At 41.8% G+C, this 12,665-nt stretch overlaps 1 protein-coding gene across 1 annotated transcript in view; it reads right to left on the reverse strand.

Moving 5' to 3' along the window:
• Window positions 1-12,665, reverse strand: part of LOC147732395 (otoancorin-like) — a 759,538-nt gene that overhangs the window by 542,616 nt on the left and 204,257 nt on the right. Inside the window, exons 5-6 of the mRNA XM_086956929.1 lie at window positions 11,264-11,373; window positions 4,536-4,651 (exon numbers count right to left, since the gene is read on the reverse strand). Coding sequence (XP_086813055.1) covers window positions 4,536-4,651; window positions 11,264-11,373 — 226 coding nt within the window. The remainder of the gene's footprint in view (window positions 1-4,535; window positions 4,652-11,263; window positions 11,374-12,665) is intronic.

A 12,665-nucleotide genomic window follows, 5' to 3' on the forward strand; every position in this document is an offset into this window, starting at 1 on the left:
AAAGGAAGGACTGGACTTGAGTCTGTAGGGGCTGATTTAGAAGCCCCTTGTGGCTCTTTTGCTCCATTGTTGCGTGACTTTTGTGACACAGCGGCAGAATAAAAGAGGTGCAATGGTGCGGCGTATATTAACAACGTGACGCATATGGGAGATGCATCACGTTGTAAAGCCCTGCGCCATCAGGGGGCGTTTCGGAGCAAGGGAGGGCGTTCCTGCGCAGGAACGCATCCTAAAAGTGGCTGAGGGAAATCTACAAGATTTCAATCACTCACTTTAACGACAATGATGTGTGACTCAAACCCTGCGCCTGCTTGAAGCAGACGTACGGCTTGACGCAGCATTGGGGAGATAGGGCACCCCAGAGCATTGATGGAGCTGCGCCATCGTTGCGACGCAACTCCAGCAATGCGCCGCCTTTACGGCACAGATGCGTAACGCTTTGGTGACGTTGTGGGTGATGGTGGCATGGCGCACAATTACTGGCGCATCCCTGCTACTTTGCAGGGATGCACCGGTAATTAAAAATCTGAACCTTAGTGTCTAGCATTACGCAGTTCTTTAAACTACACTCATACATAATTTCACAGGCCAATGAAATGAACACAAAATCGAAAACAAATAAGCATAGTAGCAACACTACTGAGAAGGAGAGCAGTGCACCTGAAATGCACAGAAGATTTTGAAATATAATTTACCTACAATGTAATGAGCAGCATTATTGCTCTTGGTAAAAAACAAAAATTTGCAATATAATAACACACAGAGCAGGAGAAAACAGAGTAGTAAAGAAATAGCTACTACTACTCACCAAGCCCGGGGATCTCAAGGCCAAGCAGGTCGAGCAGATCGCGTTCACGGTCCAGGACATCCGTCCAGCGGTGGGTGGCCTGGTTGTAGGTGCGCCGGACCCGAAAGTGGTGGTACATGGCCCGGCACACCTTCTCCCACCGCCTCCGGCGCTCCCGGATCCCGTACCCGCAACCGATCCTGCCGCCTGCCATGATGATCCTGGGGAGGTGGCGTTGAACATAAAAAATTAGTGCGGCCACCTCCTCCGGGCTAAAGATCTCCCGGGGTACAACCTGCTCCCCCCTCAAACGCCCGCACCGGAGCCGGGCACGGGGTGCGGGACCCTTCCCCTTCTCTGGATGCTTCCCGGCTCCCTTCACCATGGTCTGGGCAGAATGGAAGCTAAATAATAAAGAAAATAGAATAGGAAGAGAAGAAAAGTAAAGAGTTGAAAAAAGTAGTTTAAAATTAACCAAAAGTAGCAGAAAACACAAAAATATAGAGCAAGAAAAATAGAGAGATAGATAATTAGTAAAATAGATTAAAAAAAACGTCAAACAAGCAAAGGATGGCAGAGATACAGAGAGGATACCAAAAGCATGCCCAGAACCATAGCAATGAATGAGAAACAAGATGGCCGCGCCTGTTCACGACCGCGGGGGTAAGTTTGCGCGAGATTTTCCTCGCGAACACCCACGAAATTGTACTAGCGAGCCGCACACTTTTGCGAGATTTTGCGGATTGCGAGTTCGCAAATACGCAAATTTGCGAACGCCAGATTCGCAAAATTTGCCCATGCTTACCTGTAGTGCCACAGGCACCAATAGGCTAAGGATGGAATATATGCATGCCAGGATGTTGAGTAGAATGAGACCTTTGCGAGATAGTGTCTAGGTCCACGAAATGCTAAATGTATACTGCATCTAAATGCACAGTAAGAGAAAATGTGTTACAGCTACTGAGGACGAGCAAGCAGCCTAGATTAGCCATGTTTAGAAGAATGTTAGGATAAGACTTAACCAAAGGATGTTTGATGTCATGGTTGGTTTCATAATGTGACCCAGTTTGTCTTGCTGCATCTTTTAAGTGCATTTATAATACGTTATGCATTTGATTAGACTGCAGCAGAGAGGTGTAAATCTGAACTTTAAGAAATGCAGCCTTATTACTGTGGATGATCATAACCTAATTCACAGTTCTGCTATCAAATTGAGAACAATTTAAAGGACAGTGAACAAAATGTTTTGATATTTTGTAATATCCACGGTAGAGTATTTAATAAAAATATTAAACAGCCTCTCACTCATGGCCATAAGATCTTAATTAATAAATATGGATAAAACATTTTATATCTACCTATAATAACATATTAGTAATCATATTTATATCTGCTTAAAACACTACCTAAACATTTCCATTTTTGCACATTAACACACATTTTGAACTTGCTAACACTTGTATTTCGCTGCTGTAGACGATTTGCCTGATTTACAAACAGCACTTTGTAGTACTTTATATACTACTGCAAAACATACTACAAAACGCTATGCACAAACTATTTGCAGAGTTTATGCCAGGAGTGTCTGCACAAATAAGTAAATGCTTTAGTAGTAAATGTAGGTGGGATTGTAGAGAGTGGGTGGGTAAAGGGGCTGACTTACTCCAAAGGGGAATAGATAGGGACGTCACCCACCCACACAAGAGTAAGCCAACTGCTGTACTCAGGGTAGTGGAGACATGTAACTTACACTTTTATAGTAAGTTTACACGTGAGTTTGGGAATACTGAATAGCAATAAACGTACTGTAAATGACTCAAAAGTGCAAGTCACCAAACCCATATATTTCATCTGTGGTTCATGTAAACATAGCCTTTTTTCGAATCTGGTGTAGACAAGTGAGAAAGCTTTTTACCAAACCCTACTACATCTCCTTCTCAAGGACTTTTCACATTCTTCTTAGGAGACGAACTAGGCACCTGCTTGAGTTTCTGTTTGATCACGTTATATCCTTTATTTCCTCCCTTAATGCAATTGCATAAAAGGAGGTGTAAAATAAAGCAATGTAGCTTTGTATACTCAGACAGAGTTGCGCTGGTCCTTTGTTTAGCAAAGTTGCACTTTGACTAGCTTTGTGCTTTGCAACAATTTTGGCATTAGACATGTTTTTCACTGCTGTGGGTTTCCTCAAGGGTGTTTTCTTTCTCAATATTATGAATACTGCTGTTGAGCTGTGATAATCCCCCAATTTTCCAAGCTAGTAATAGAAGTAGTTGTCCATTCATCCACCTGAACATTCTGTTGCAAGACATCTACCATCATGTCTTGTCAAAGCAGTCTACAGTCACCTGATTCTACATTGCCTCACACTTAGGGCCTCATTACGATATCGAGCAGAACCTTTTTGCCCGACAACGTCTCGGATTCAGGATCCAGCTGACTCATGGTCTGCGGTTCCGCCCTACCAATTATGAGTCAACCGAACACTGTTCTATCAGAGTCCCATTGTTCCCTATGGGAGCTCTGTTCCACCAGACAACACAGGCTGTTATGAGGAAATGGGGCGTGTGTGGAAAACCCTGCACCCTGTCAAGGACACCACATTGTGCCTGACACACAGTGCAGAGATTTACAGGGGGCCCCATAGCTACCCCCTTGGCTCTCAACCAGGGGACACAGGATGAAGGGGGCCTGCTAGGGCCCCCCAAAGTCACTTTCCGACAGCCTAGACAAGTTGGACAGGCTAACTAGGAAAGGCTGTTGGAAATTGACATTGTAATCAGTCGGTCGGAAACGCTGTTCGTAGAGGTGCACAGTGCAGTTCCCGACAGACCCAAATACTCCGAGAGACAGTCAGAACTGATTCGGAATAGTGGTGTTACTTTCCGAACATCGTAATCGTTCAGGCAGATTATAAAGTGACCCAGTCATTCAGAAGGGTTCTGATGCAGTCTAGGAAATTCGGGCAGAGGTTTTCCGACTGACAACGTAATGAGGCCCTACGTCTCTTAATCCATACACTCCCAGGGTCAGGTCTAAAGTAATCCTGGACACCCATCAACATATACTTAAAAATATGGTTACATCTACCAAACAGCATCATGCCCTGTCCAACCTCAACCGTGGTACAATGCAATTATTGTCTATTTACCCATCTCATTGCAAACTTGCCCACATCAGAACGTGTTTGGCTCTGCTTTCCTCTCCTCTCAAGATAGCAACCAACATCCGGATTCTTAATGATCCCCCTCGGGCATACAACACAAATCTCATGTTTCCTTTACTACTGCTCTACTCTCACCTATTCCTCACCTTTGCATACAATTTTTAATTCTATCCTAAACTTTGCTAGATTGTGTTTTTTCATACCCTGCATTGGAAAAACTCCTTCCACGGTCTTAAACCCCTCTGCGTCTAATGATGCTTGTCTCCCTCCAGCTTTTAATATTCAAGTTCTCTACTTAGCTTTCTGGTTCCGACATTCTCATAAGCCTTCTTTTTCCTGCTCATACTCTACTGATCTTCTAGTAGAAGGTTTTGTTTGTTTACATGCTTAAATATACTATCACTGCAACACCATATTTAATTTGAACATTTAGTCCAATTGGTGGAATTGGATAATATAGTTATTAGAAAAACAAGTATTTCTAAAAGAAAATTCCATGTTGGAAATAAGGCTTTCCAGTGGCATGGTGACATCTTGTCCTCCCATCTGATCTACACATATATGTATTTAAATGATACTCACTGAGCTCTTTTCGATACTTGCTACAGTCGACAAAGTGGATATCGGAGCCTGAAGCATGAAGCGGTCCAGAAAGGTTAGCGCATCAGATGTGATCCAGGAAGCCTTGGCATCTTTCCCTGTTTACAATCAAAATATAGATATTGTAAAAGTAAGAACAGATACGATATAAGAAAAGATATAAGACCTATAGGCTCACCTTTGCAGCTACCTAAATGCAGACATGGTCTGATATTATTTATTAGTTTGCTGGTTCCTAGCTGGACGGCTCTCTAAAGTGAAGGCTAAGTACTTCTATTTTCCACGCTGAGGAATCTGAAAATCAATTATAATGAGTTGAAGTTGATATCCTCTTAGACCTACTATTGGGGTCAAAGAGGATAGCAGTTTCCACTTAAAATCACAGTGTTCAACTTTCTACGAAACCAGGAAACATCACAAGGCTGATTCTGCCTTCAAACCACTACAGTTGATTCAGGAAAGACAACATTTTTTTGTGCAGTGTGACACATTCCCTGTTGGTCTGAGGCTTAGTTGCCACTGCTTGCCTGCACAGTTGGTCAGGAATGCTTTAGCTTTGCTTTGCGCGACCCAGGAAGGTCGACTCAAAGCCTTAAAAAATTTATTCAGGTCTCCCTTTAAGATATTTTTCATCCTGACGCGAAACTGATTTTCTAGAGTAAGAACAAAAATTTAATGAACATGGTGACCGACTTGTCTTGTTTAAGCTCATGAGCTATTCTGACATGTGAACATTAAACTCTGATGGGATTCAGATGTCCCTGGAATAATCCTTCACACAAAGGGGGCCACAGGAAGGCCACAAAACGTTTTTATGTGTGCTGCATTGTGCAGTTTACAGGTAACATCAAATCGCCATGAATGCTTGTTTAAGTGCAGGATGGTGTCCCCTCCTGCACATGAACAATTACTAAACAAATTATGATTTGCAACTTCTATGTGTGCTGCACAATGCAGCACATATAGGAGTTACAAATTACCAAAAGTCATTGTTTATGTGCAGGAAGGCACACCTTACTGCACATAAACAGCAATTTCGTCAATGCAGGTGCCCTTGCACTATGGTGTAAGCATGCCTGTGTTGATTTGATTTGAGGATTTATAAAGCGCGACAAATGCCCATGGGCGTCTTGGCGCTGAGGTAAGAGTACAGGACCAGGCTGCTCAACACAAGAAAAGTTAGCCCGAGATGAATAGCCATGTTTTTATCTCTTTCGAAAGGAAAGTAGAGATGGGCTGTTTTTAATTGTAATTGGAAGCTGATTCCACGCCTTTGCTGTATACAGCAGGAAGTTTCTCCCTCCCCACCTGACCTGTTTGTATCTTGGTACCTGGATCAGTTCTAAATTGCTAGATCTCAAGGACCTGGTAGGCTGATACCTTTCTAGGTGAGATTTTAGGAACTGCGAGTCTCTTCCCTGGAGGGCTTTATAGGCCAAGCATAAGGATTTAAATTTTATTCTGTCTTTAACGGAGAGCCAGTGCAGAGATCTCAATCTATGAGCTATTGGCTCATGTCTGGATATGTCTAGCACCAACTGTGCGCCTGCATTTTGTAGGCGTTGGAGTTTTGCCAAGTGTTGGGTCTGGATCCCAGCACATAGTGCGTTTCCGTAGTCAGTCTTGATAAAGCCAACATTGTGACCACTGTTTTGCAGGATGTCAGAGGAATGAAAGGTAGTAGTTTCCTGATCATTTTCAGGATGAACCAGATTGATGATGACAGCTTATTAGTTTGTGCTTCATAGGACAGTTTATTGTCAAGGAGCATAACTAAGTTTTTTACCTTGTGCACTGGAGATGGACAGTGACCTAGACTATCTGGCCACCAATCCTGGGACCATGATTGCAAGTCAGAACCTAACAGCATCACTTCACTTTTGTCTCCATTCAACTTGAGGCAATTCGTCTGCATCCAGCAATTGATCTGTTCCATACAGTGTTTGAACCTGGTAGCTGTCTCTAGCACATTATTTGAAATTGAGACCACTATTTGAGTGTCATCTGTGTATGAAACTGGGAGGAAGCCACAATTCCTAATTATAGCAGCCAGAGCTGCCACGTTTAGATTGAAAAGAGTAGGGCTTAATGACGACCCCTGGGGCACCCCACAGGGGGATCAGAAGGATTTGGATTGGCTTCTCCCAGTTTCACCGTGAAGGTCCTGTTAGATAAAAATGATGCTACCAGAGACTGAGCTGTCTTGTGCACTCCAGCTTCTGCAAGACGGACGAGGATAGTGTCGTGGTTTACCGTGTCGTAGGCCACCGATAGATCTAACAAGATCAAGGCGGCCTTCCCCCCGGCGTCCAGGACACTCCTAAGCTCCTCCGTTGCCATCAATAATGCTGTTTCTGTTCTGTGCCCTTCCCGGAAACCGAATTGGGAGTGATCTAATGTATTTGCTTCCGTAAGGAATTGAGACAGCTGTCTATTCGGAAGCTTATCAAGAACTTTTGACGCAAATGGAATTCTTGCAATCGGTCTGTAATTTCCTGGTTCTTGGGGGTCTAAATTATATTTTTTAAGTAATGGCAATACTGAAGCTGTTTTCCAAGGGTCGGGGAAATGGTTGGATTTAATTATTTCAGTGGAAAGTAAGCATAGTTGATCGCTCAGTAGGTCCTCGAAGAGGTACATCACCTTGGGTGGGCAAGGATCGGATGTGCCCCCGGATTTCGTTGACCTAACCACCTGGAGAATCTTTTCAATAGACAGAGGCTGAAAGTGAAATGAGTGATCCTGTGTGTGGGGTGAAATCTCATCCTGTTTTTGAAAATCAACCTGTTGGTGTGTGACCACGTCTAATCCCTTGAAGGATTCGTATACTGCCGAGACTTTATCTACAAAGAACTGGCCCAAAATATTGCATAAGTCTGAGCTCATTTCTATAGGCATAGAGTTGTATACGCTAGTTAATTTCCTGACTGTGGAGAAGAGTTCTTTGCTAGAATTTTTTGCATCTTCTATTTTTTGCATAAAGTATTTGCTTTTTTCAGTCAATATTATTTTTTTGTAAATGGCTAGTGAGGTTTTGTATACCTCTTTTCGTCCTAGTTCGTATGCTGAACTAGGCAGCCAAATGTAGCACCAGTGCTAGGGAAAATCAGGAGTGCGCAGTATTAAGGGAGAGGCATCAAATGGCTAATCGTGGGTTCACTGAGAAAGTTGCGGCTAAATATCATAAGAATAGAGTTTACCAGTATGAGTATGACGAGAAAATAGGACAGGTTTTTGCCCATCAGACAGCGGATAAAAAGGTGCGGAATGTCATTCAATGCATCACAGGGGACAATGGAGTCATACATAAGTGTCTGCAGCTCATCGCTGATAAATTTGCCACTTTCTATCAAAGGATTTATAGCAAACCAGGTAATATTTGGCCAAAAGCCAGATCCCCGGTTAAATTGCATACACTCTTACGTACTAGCTGCAAAGGTGGAGATAGGCGAAGTGGAGGCAGCAGTGAGGAACCTAGCATCAGGAAAAGCTCCTGGGGACGATAGTATCCCCCTGGATTATGAAGTATTCATAGTTATTCTAGCCCCTGGATCCCTAGAACTGACAAACTACATATACAGCGGTGGGGAAGCTCCAGCATCACGGGGAGTGATGAATATAGCCGTTGTTTCTTAAGAAGGGTAAATCACCGGAAGACCGAGGGTCCTACCGTCCAATTTCCTTGATAAGCGCAGATGCAAAGATATTTTGAAAAATTTGTCTGGCCACTTTTATGCATGAGTTGTCTCTAAACAACAACATGGGTTAGTGCCTGGAAGAGACACAATGGTGCATTTCAATACTGCCTTCTCTGCCTTTGATGTTGCTGGTAAAATACAAGAACAAATAGGAATGATAATGCTAGACACATAGAAGGCCTTCAATAGAGTCACCTGGGAGGCACTCTGGGTGACCATGGGAGCGTTCAGCATTGGTGACCAGTATATAGCCCTAATGCAGAAGTTATATACCGAGCCAAGGGCCAAAATTGTCTCAGATGGGAACGTCTCCTCTTTATTTTCCATATTTAGGGGGACGCGACAGGGATGTCCGCTATCCCCGTTATTGTGTGCTCACTACATTGAACCATATATTAAAGATTTGCTTCTGAATAGCCATTAATGCTGCATGGGGTCGAGTTTATAATAACTTTATATGGAGATGATATTGCTCTATATGCCACCAACCCATGTCTTGCGATGAACTGTAGCTCTAAGGAGTCAGAAGCATTTGGGGTGTAATCCGGATACAAGATAAATCTACTGAAAATGCAAACAATCCTCAACTATGAAACAACTACTCCATCTACACAGTTATGGGAGTTACTGATACTGCCACCTACTTGGAGGTTCACTTAAGCAGCAGAGTGGAAAGTATAGTCACCCTCAATTACGAGCCACTACTAAAGTTAGTCAGTGCCAAGCTAAGGCAATGGCACCGACTTCCTCTGACTATATGGGGTAGATGTAATATCATAAAAATTAATATTCTACCCAAGTTTCTTAATATTTTTTACTCCATACCATTGTGGGTACAAGATGTTTTTTTTTTAGCTATAGGGATTTTTTTTGGGGGGGGGGGGGGGGGGGTTACAGGAAAGCCAGACGGGCCATTAGGTATTTGAAATTGCCATATGAGCAGGGCGGACTCAAACTGCAGGATTTAAAACTTTATTTTTGGGCTGCATTTTTTAGACGAATTCAGGGCCTATTGAATGGGGATAACTTGAGGGAGTGCACAGCTGGTTATCAATTAGCATTACAACCAGATATCAGATATGCAATGCATAAGCTTTCTGATCCTAATTATTTCAAAAGGGTAAGATTTAAGGTGATTTGGGACGTGGTTGAAGTCTGGCATTAAATATGTATTACGTTTTCTTTGCCAACTATTCACGCCCTTACTCTATTGTGGGGTGATCCAATTCTCCCGAATATCTTTCATGAGAATGTGGGGCGAGTCTGGGGAGATAAAGGGCTACAAAAGCAGGGCCAATCATATGATAGTCAGGGAGTACGATCCTTTGCTGCATTACAGGAAACATTTGGTCTACTCAAAAATCCCTTTTTAAATATCTTCAGGTCAGGGACTATCTTATTCACAAATACGAATTTAATAACTACCAGGGTATCTCCGGAGTTTATACATTACTCTATCAATCTTCAAAATGTGGCATAGGTACATTTTATGGGCATAGCGAAGATGATAGCGCACAGATAGTGGCAAAATGGAGCCTGCGATTAGCAACTACAATAACAGGATTAGAATTACAAAAGGCACAGGAAACACTTGATCAAAGCAATAGTTTCTGTGAATCTCAAACTGCAACAATTCAAAACTATATGTATGCTTTATTATACACCGAAACATATTTCCAAATGGACACCCTCTATGAATTCACCACGTGTACATTGCCCAAAATGTAATCTCTAGCCCGCAGGCATGGTACATATGTTTATTGAATGTCCAACCCTTAAAGAATTTTGGGATAGTATATTCCGACTGCTATCCACACAGATGGGGATGAACTTTAGCTTAAATAACAAAGAGATATTAATTGGTGTACAGAGCGGGGACAATCACAGTCTTAAATCTCTGACATCAGTCATCACAGTTAGTGCGCGCTTATGCATTGCAAGGGCATGGGTGGAGTTAATACCACCTAGAGTTGCTGAATTTTGGTCATTATTCCGACAAACGTATGAGTGTGAAATGGCAATAGCTAAGGCACATGGACCCAGGCGATTTATGAAAGTGGTTAAGATCTGGTCCAAACATCAATGGATGTAAGTTATCCATAGTTCAAAGGCTTGAGCATGGTATTGATATTAGCATTGCGAATACCTATTTTTGTCTCTCTCTTTGGTACCGGTGTCTTTTTTTGTGTGTGTTTTTTTTCTTGATATTTTCTCTGGTTTATCTCTTGTTAATTATAGAATGTGATGAGTTGACTCAATCCTGTAAGATGTCATGATCCCTCTGACACAGATAAAATAATAAATTCAATAAAAAAAGAGAATAATTTGATGCTATGCAGGAGTGACTCTCACCTCATTCATCGAGGTGATATGCGTTTTAAAAAAAAGAATCTTCATTTCTCATAGATAAACAAGAAAAATCTAAGAAACAAAACACAGTTATCGGTCTTGGTTTCACAGAAACCTTATCTTGGCTTTGAGAACAAAGTCTGCCTGCAATCATAGAGATAAGTTTTTTATTGAGACCAAAGATTGTATGGTCATGCAGAATAAACCTCAGATGAAATGTTTTTGAATCTGAACAGTAATTAGACAGCGCAACAACATACCTCCTTTCATGGACTAACCAAGATACCCATTTCTTGTAGAACATTGAAATATAAAGTTCAAATCCTAACTTTTCTGTAAACAGTTTCCAAACTGCTACTCTATGCAAGACCATTATATTAGGATCTAACCATCGAGCATACTCTAAATGTATGAATCTCTTCCCCTAATACTGATGCCTTAAGTCCAGATAATGCCCCCATTGCCCCATGGTCTTTCTCTTTCTGCAAATTCTAATTTTACATTCATCTCAGTATCAGAAGTGTATTGAAGCATTTGGTGCAGTGTTTGAAAGCTCGGGAAGATCACATCTCATTGTAGCAAGGTACACCTTTGTGGAGGGTCAATAGCTTACATGCTTACTCCGTCACTCATCTTCTATATAGATATCCGAACTCTTCTTACCCTTGCTGTCTGCCGAGGACTTCACAGTGTGGATCGTTTCAATCCATTTGAAAATGGCAACCCTGGATCCTGGGTTCATTTTGTCATAGTAGGGGACGATCAATTTCACCCTGCGCGGAAAAGACATTCTTATTCTTGGTCAAGCTAGAGTGAAATACAAATCACCTCTCTAAAGTGAAAATACAATGTTTGGGGCGGAGCTTGTGAGTCAGTCACCCTGATGAGTCTAGACCAGATGGCATGGAGAGGACAGTGCACTCTGCTTCAACCTCACAGACCTTCTAAAGTGTTTATAATAGTTCAAAACAAAGATACTACGCATTACTATGAAGTTCCCCCATCACTGCTAATGAAGACTGTCCAATATTACTATCAGTCACAAACTAATGCCAACCCTCCAACATTATCCTTAATATGAACATAAAAGTAGAGAGAACATTATATCCAATTGTTTGTCCGTTGACACACTAGTAAGTAGGTAGTAAATAATAGTGCCTACTCACTAGATGACAAATTGTGACCATACAAGAGTCAATATAATGGGAAAAAGTTACTATTGTCCCTTGATATGCTAATGAACCACAGAGACCTGTATGTTTTCAGTCAAATCGTTCTCCCTATTCATATCTGTGTGTGTATAGGGATGTCTCTTGTTGGATCAGTCCCTATTTTGCAGAATTACCTCCAGATGTTTACTGTCTGCTGCTGAACCCATTTTTGTTGGCATTAGGACCCTGCAAATCAGTGCTAAACTGCTTGTGCTCCTTAAAATATGGTATATTTTGGCATATACCTGATTGGATCATTTAATTAACTTGTAAGTCCCTAGTAAAGTGCACTACATGTACCCTGTGCCTGTACATTAAATGCTACAAGTGGGCAGCAACACTTGTGCCACCCAATAAAGTAGCCTTTTAAATCATGTCTCAGGCTTTCCGCTGCTGTCTGTAGTGAATTTTAGACTGTGATTTCAATCAGGCAAAATAAGCTTTTTGCCAGGCCTAAGCCTTCCTGTTTAGTACTTATAAGTCACAATTAAGATAGGCTCTAAAGTCTCATAGAGAACGGTGCATTGTGTTTTGAAACGTAGGGTATGTGTAGTTACATTTTACATGTCCTAGCAATGGAAAACTCCTAAAGTCATGTTTCCCAGTTGTAAGGCTTATCTCTCCCATTAACTAACACCGGGTCACCTTATTACATTTAATAAGTGCTAACTTCAGATAGGGAGCCGAGAGAGATATGCTGTATATAGTCAAATTATTTGGAATTAAAAAGCCCCTCAAATGGTAATTTCGGATTTTAAGTCGCATTTCTAAAAATGCCACAATTAGAAAGTTACAGAAACACAGGAATATCTAGCTTCTATTTATTGTGGTGTCAACTATTTAACAGACTGAGA

Source organism: Lissotriton vulgaris, chromosome 2_1 (genome assembly GCF_964263255.1).
Source record: "Lissotriton vulgaris chromosome 2_1, aLisVul1.2, whole genome shotgun sequence".
Classification (NCBI taxonomy): Eukaryota; Metazoa; Chordata; class Amphibia; order Caudata; family Salamandridae; genus Lissotriton; species Lissotriton vulgaris.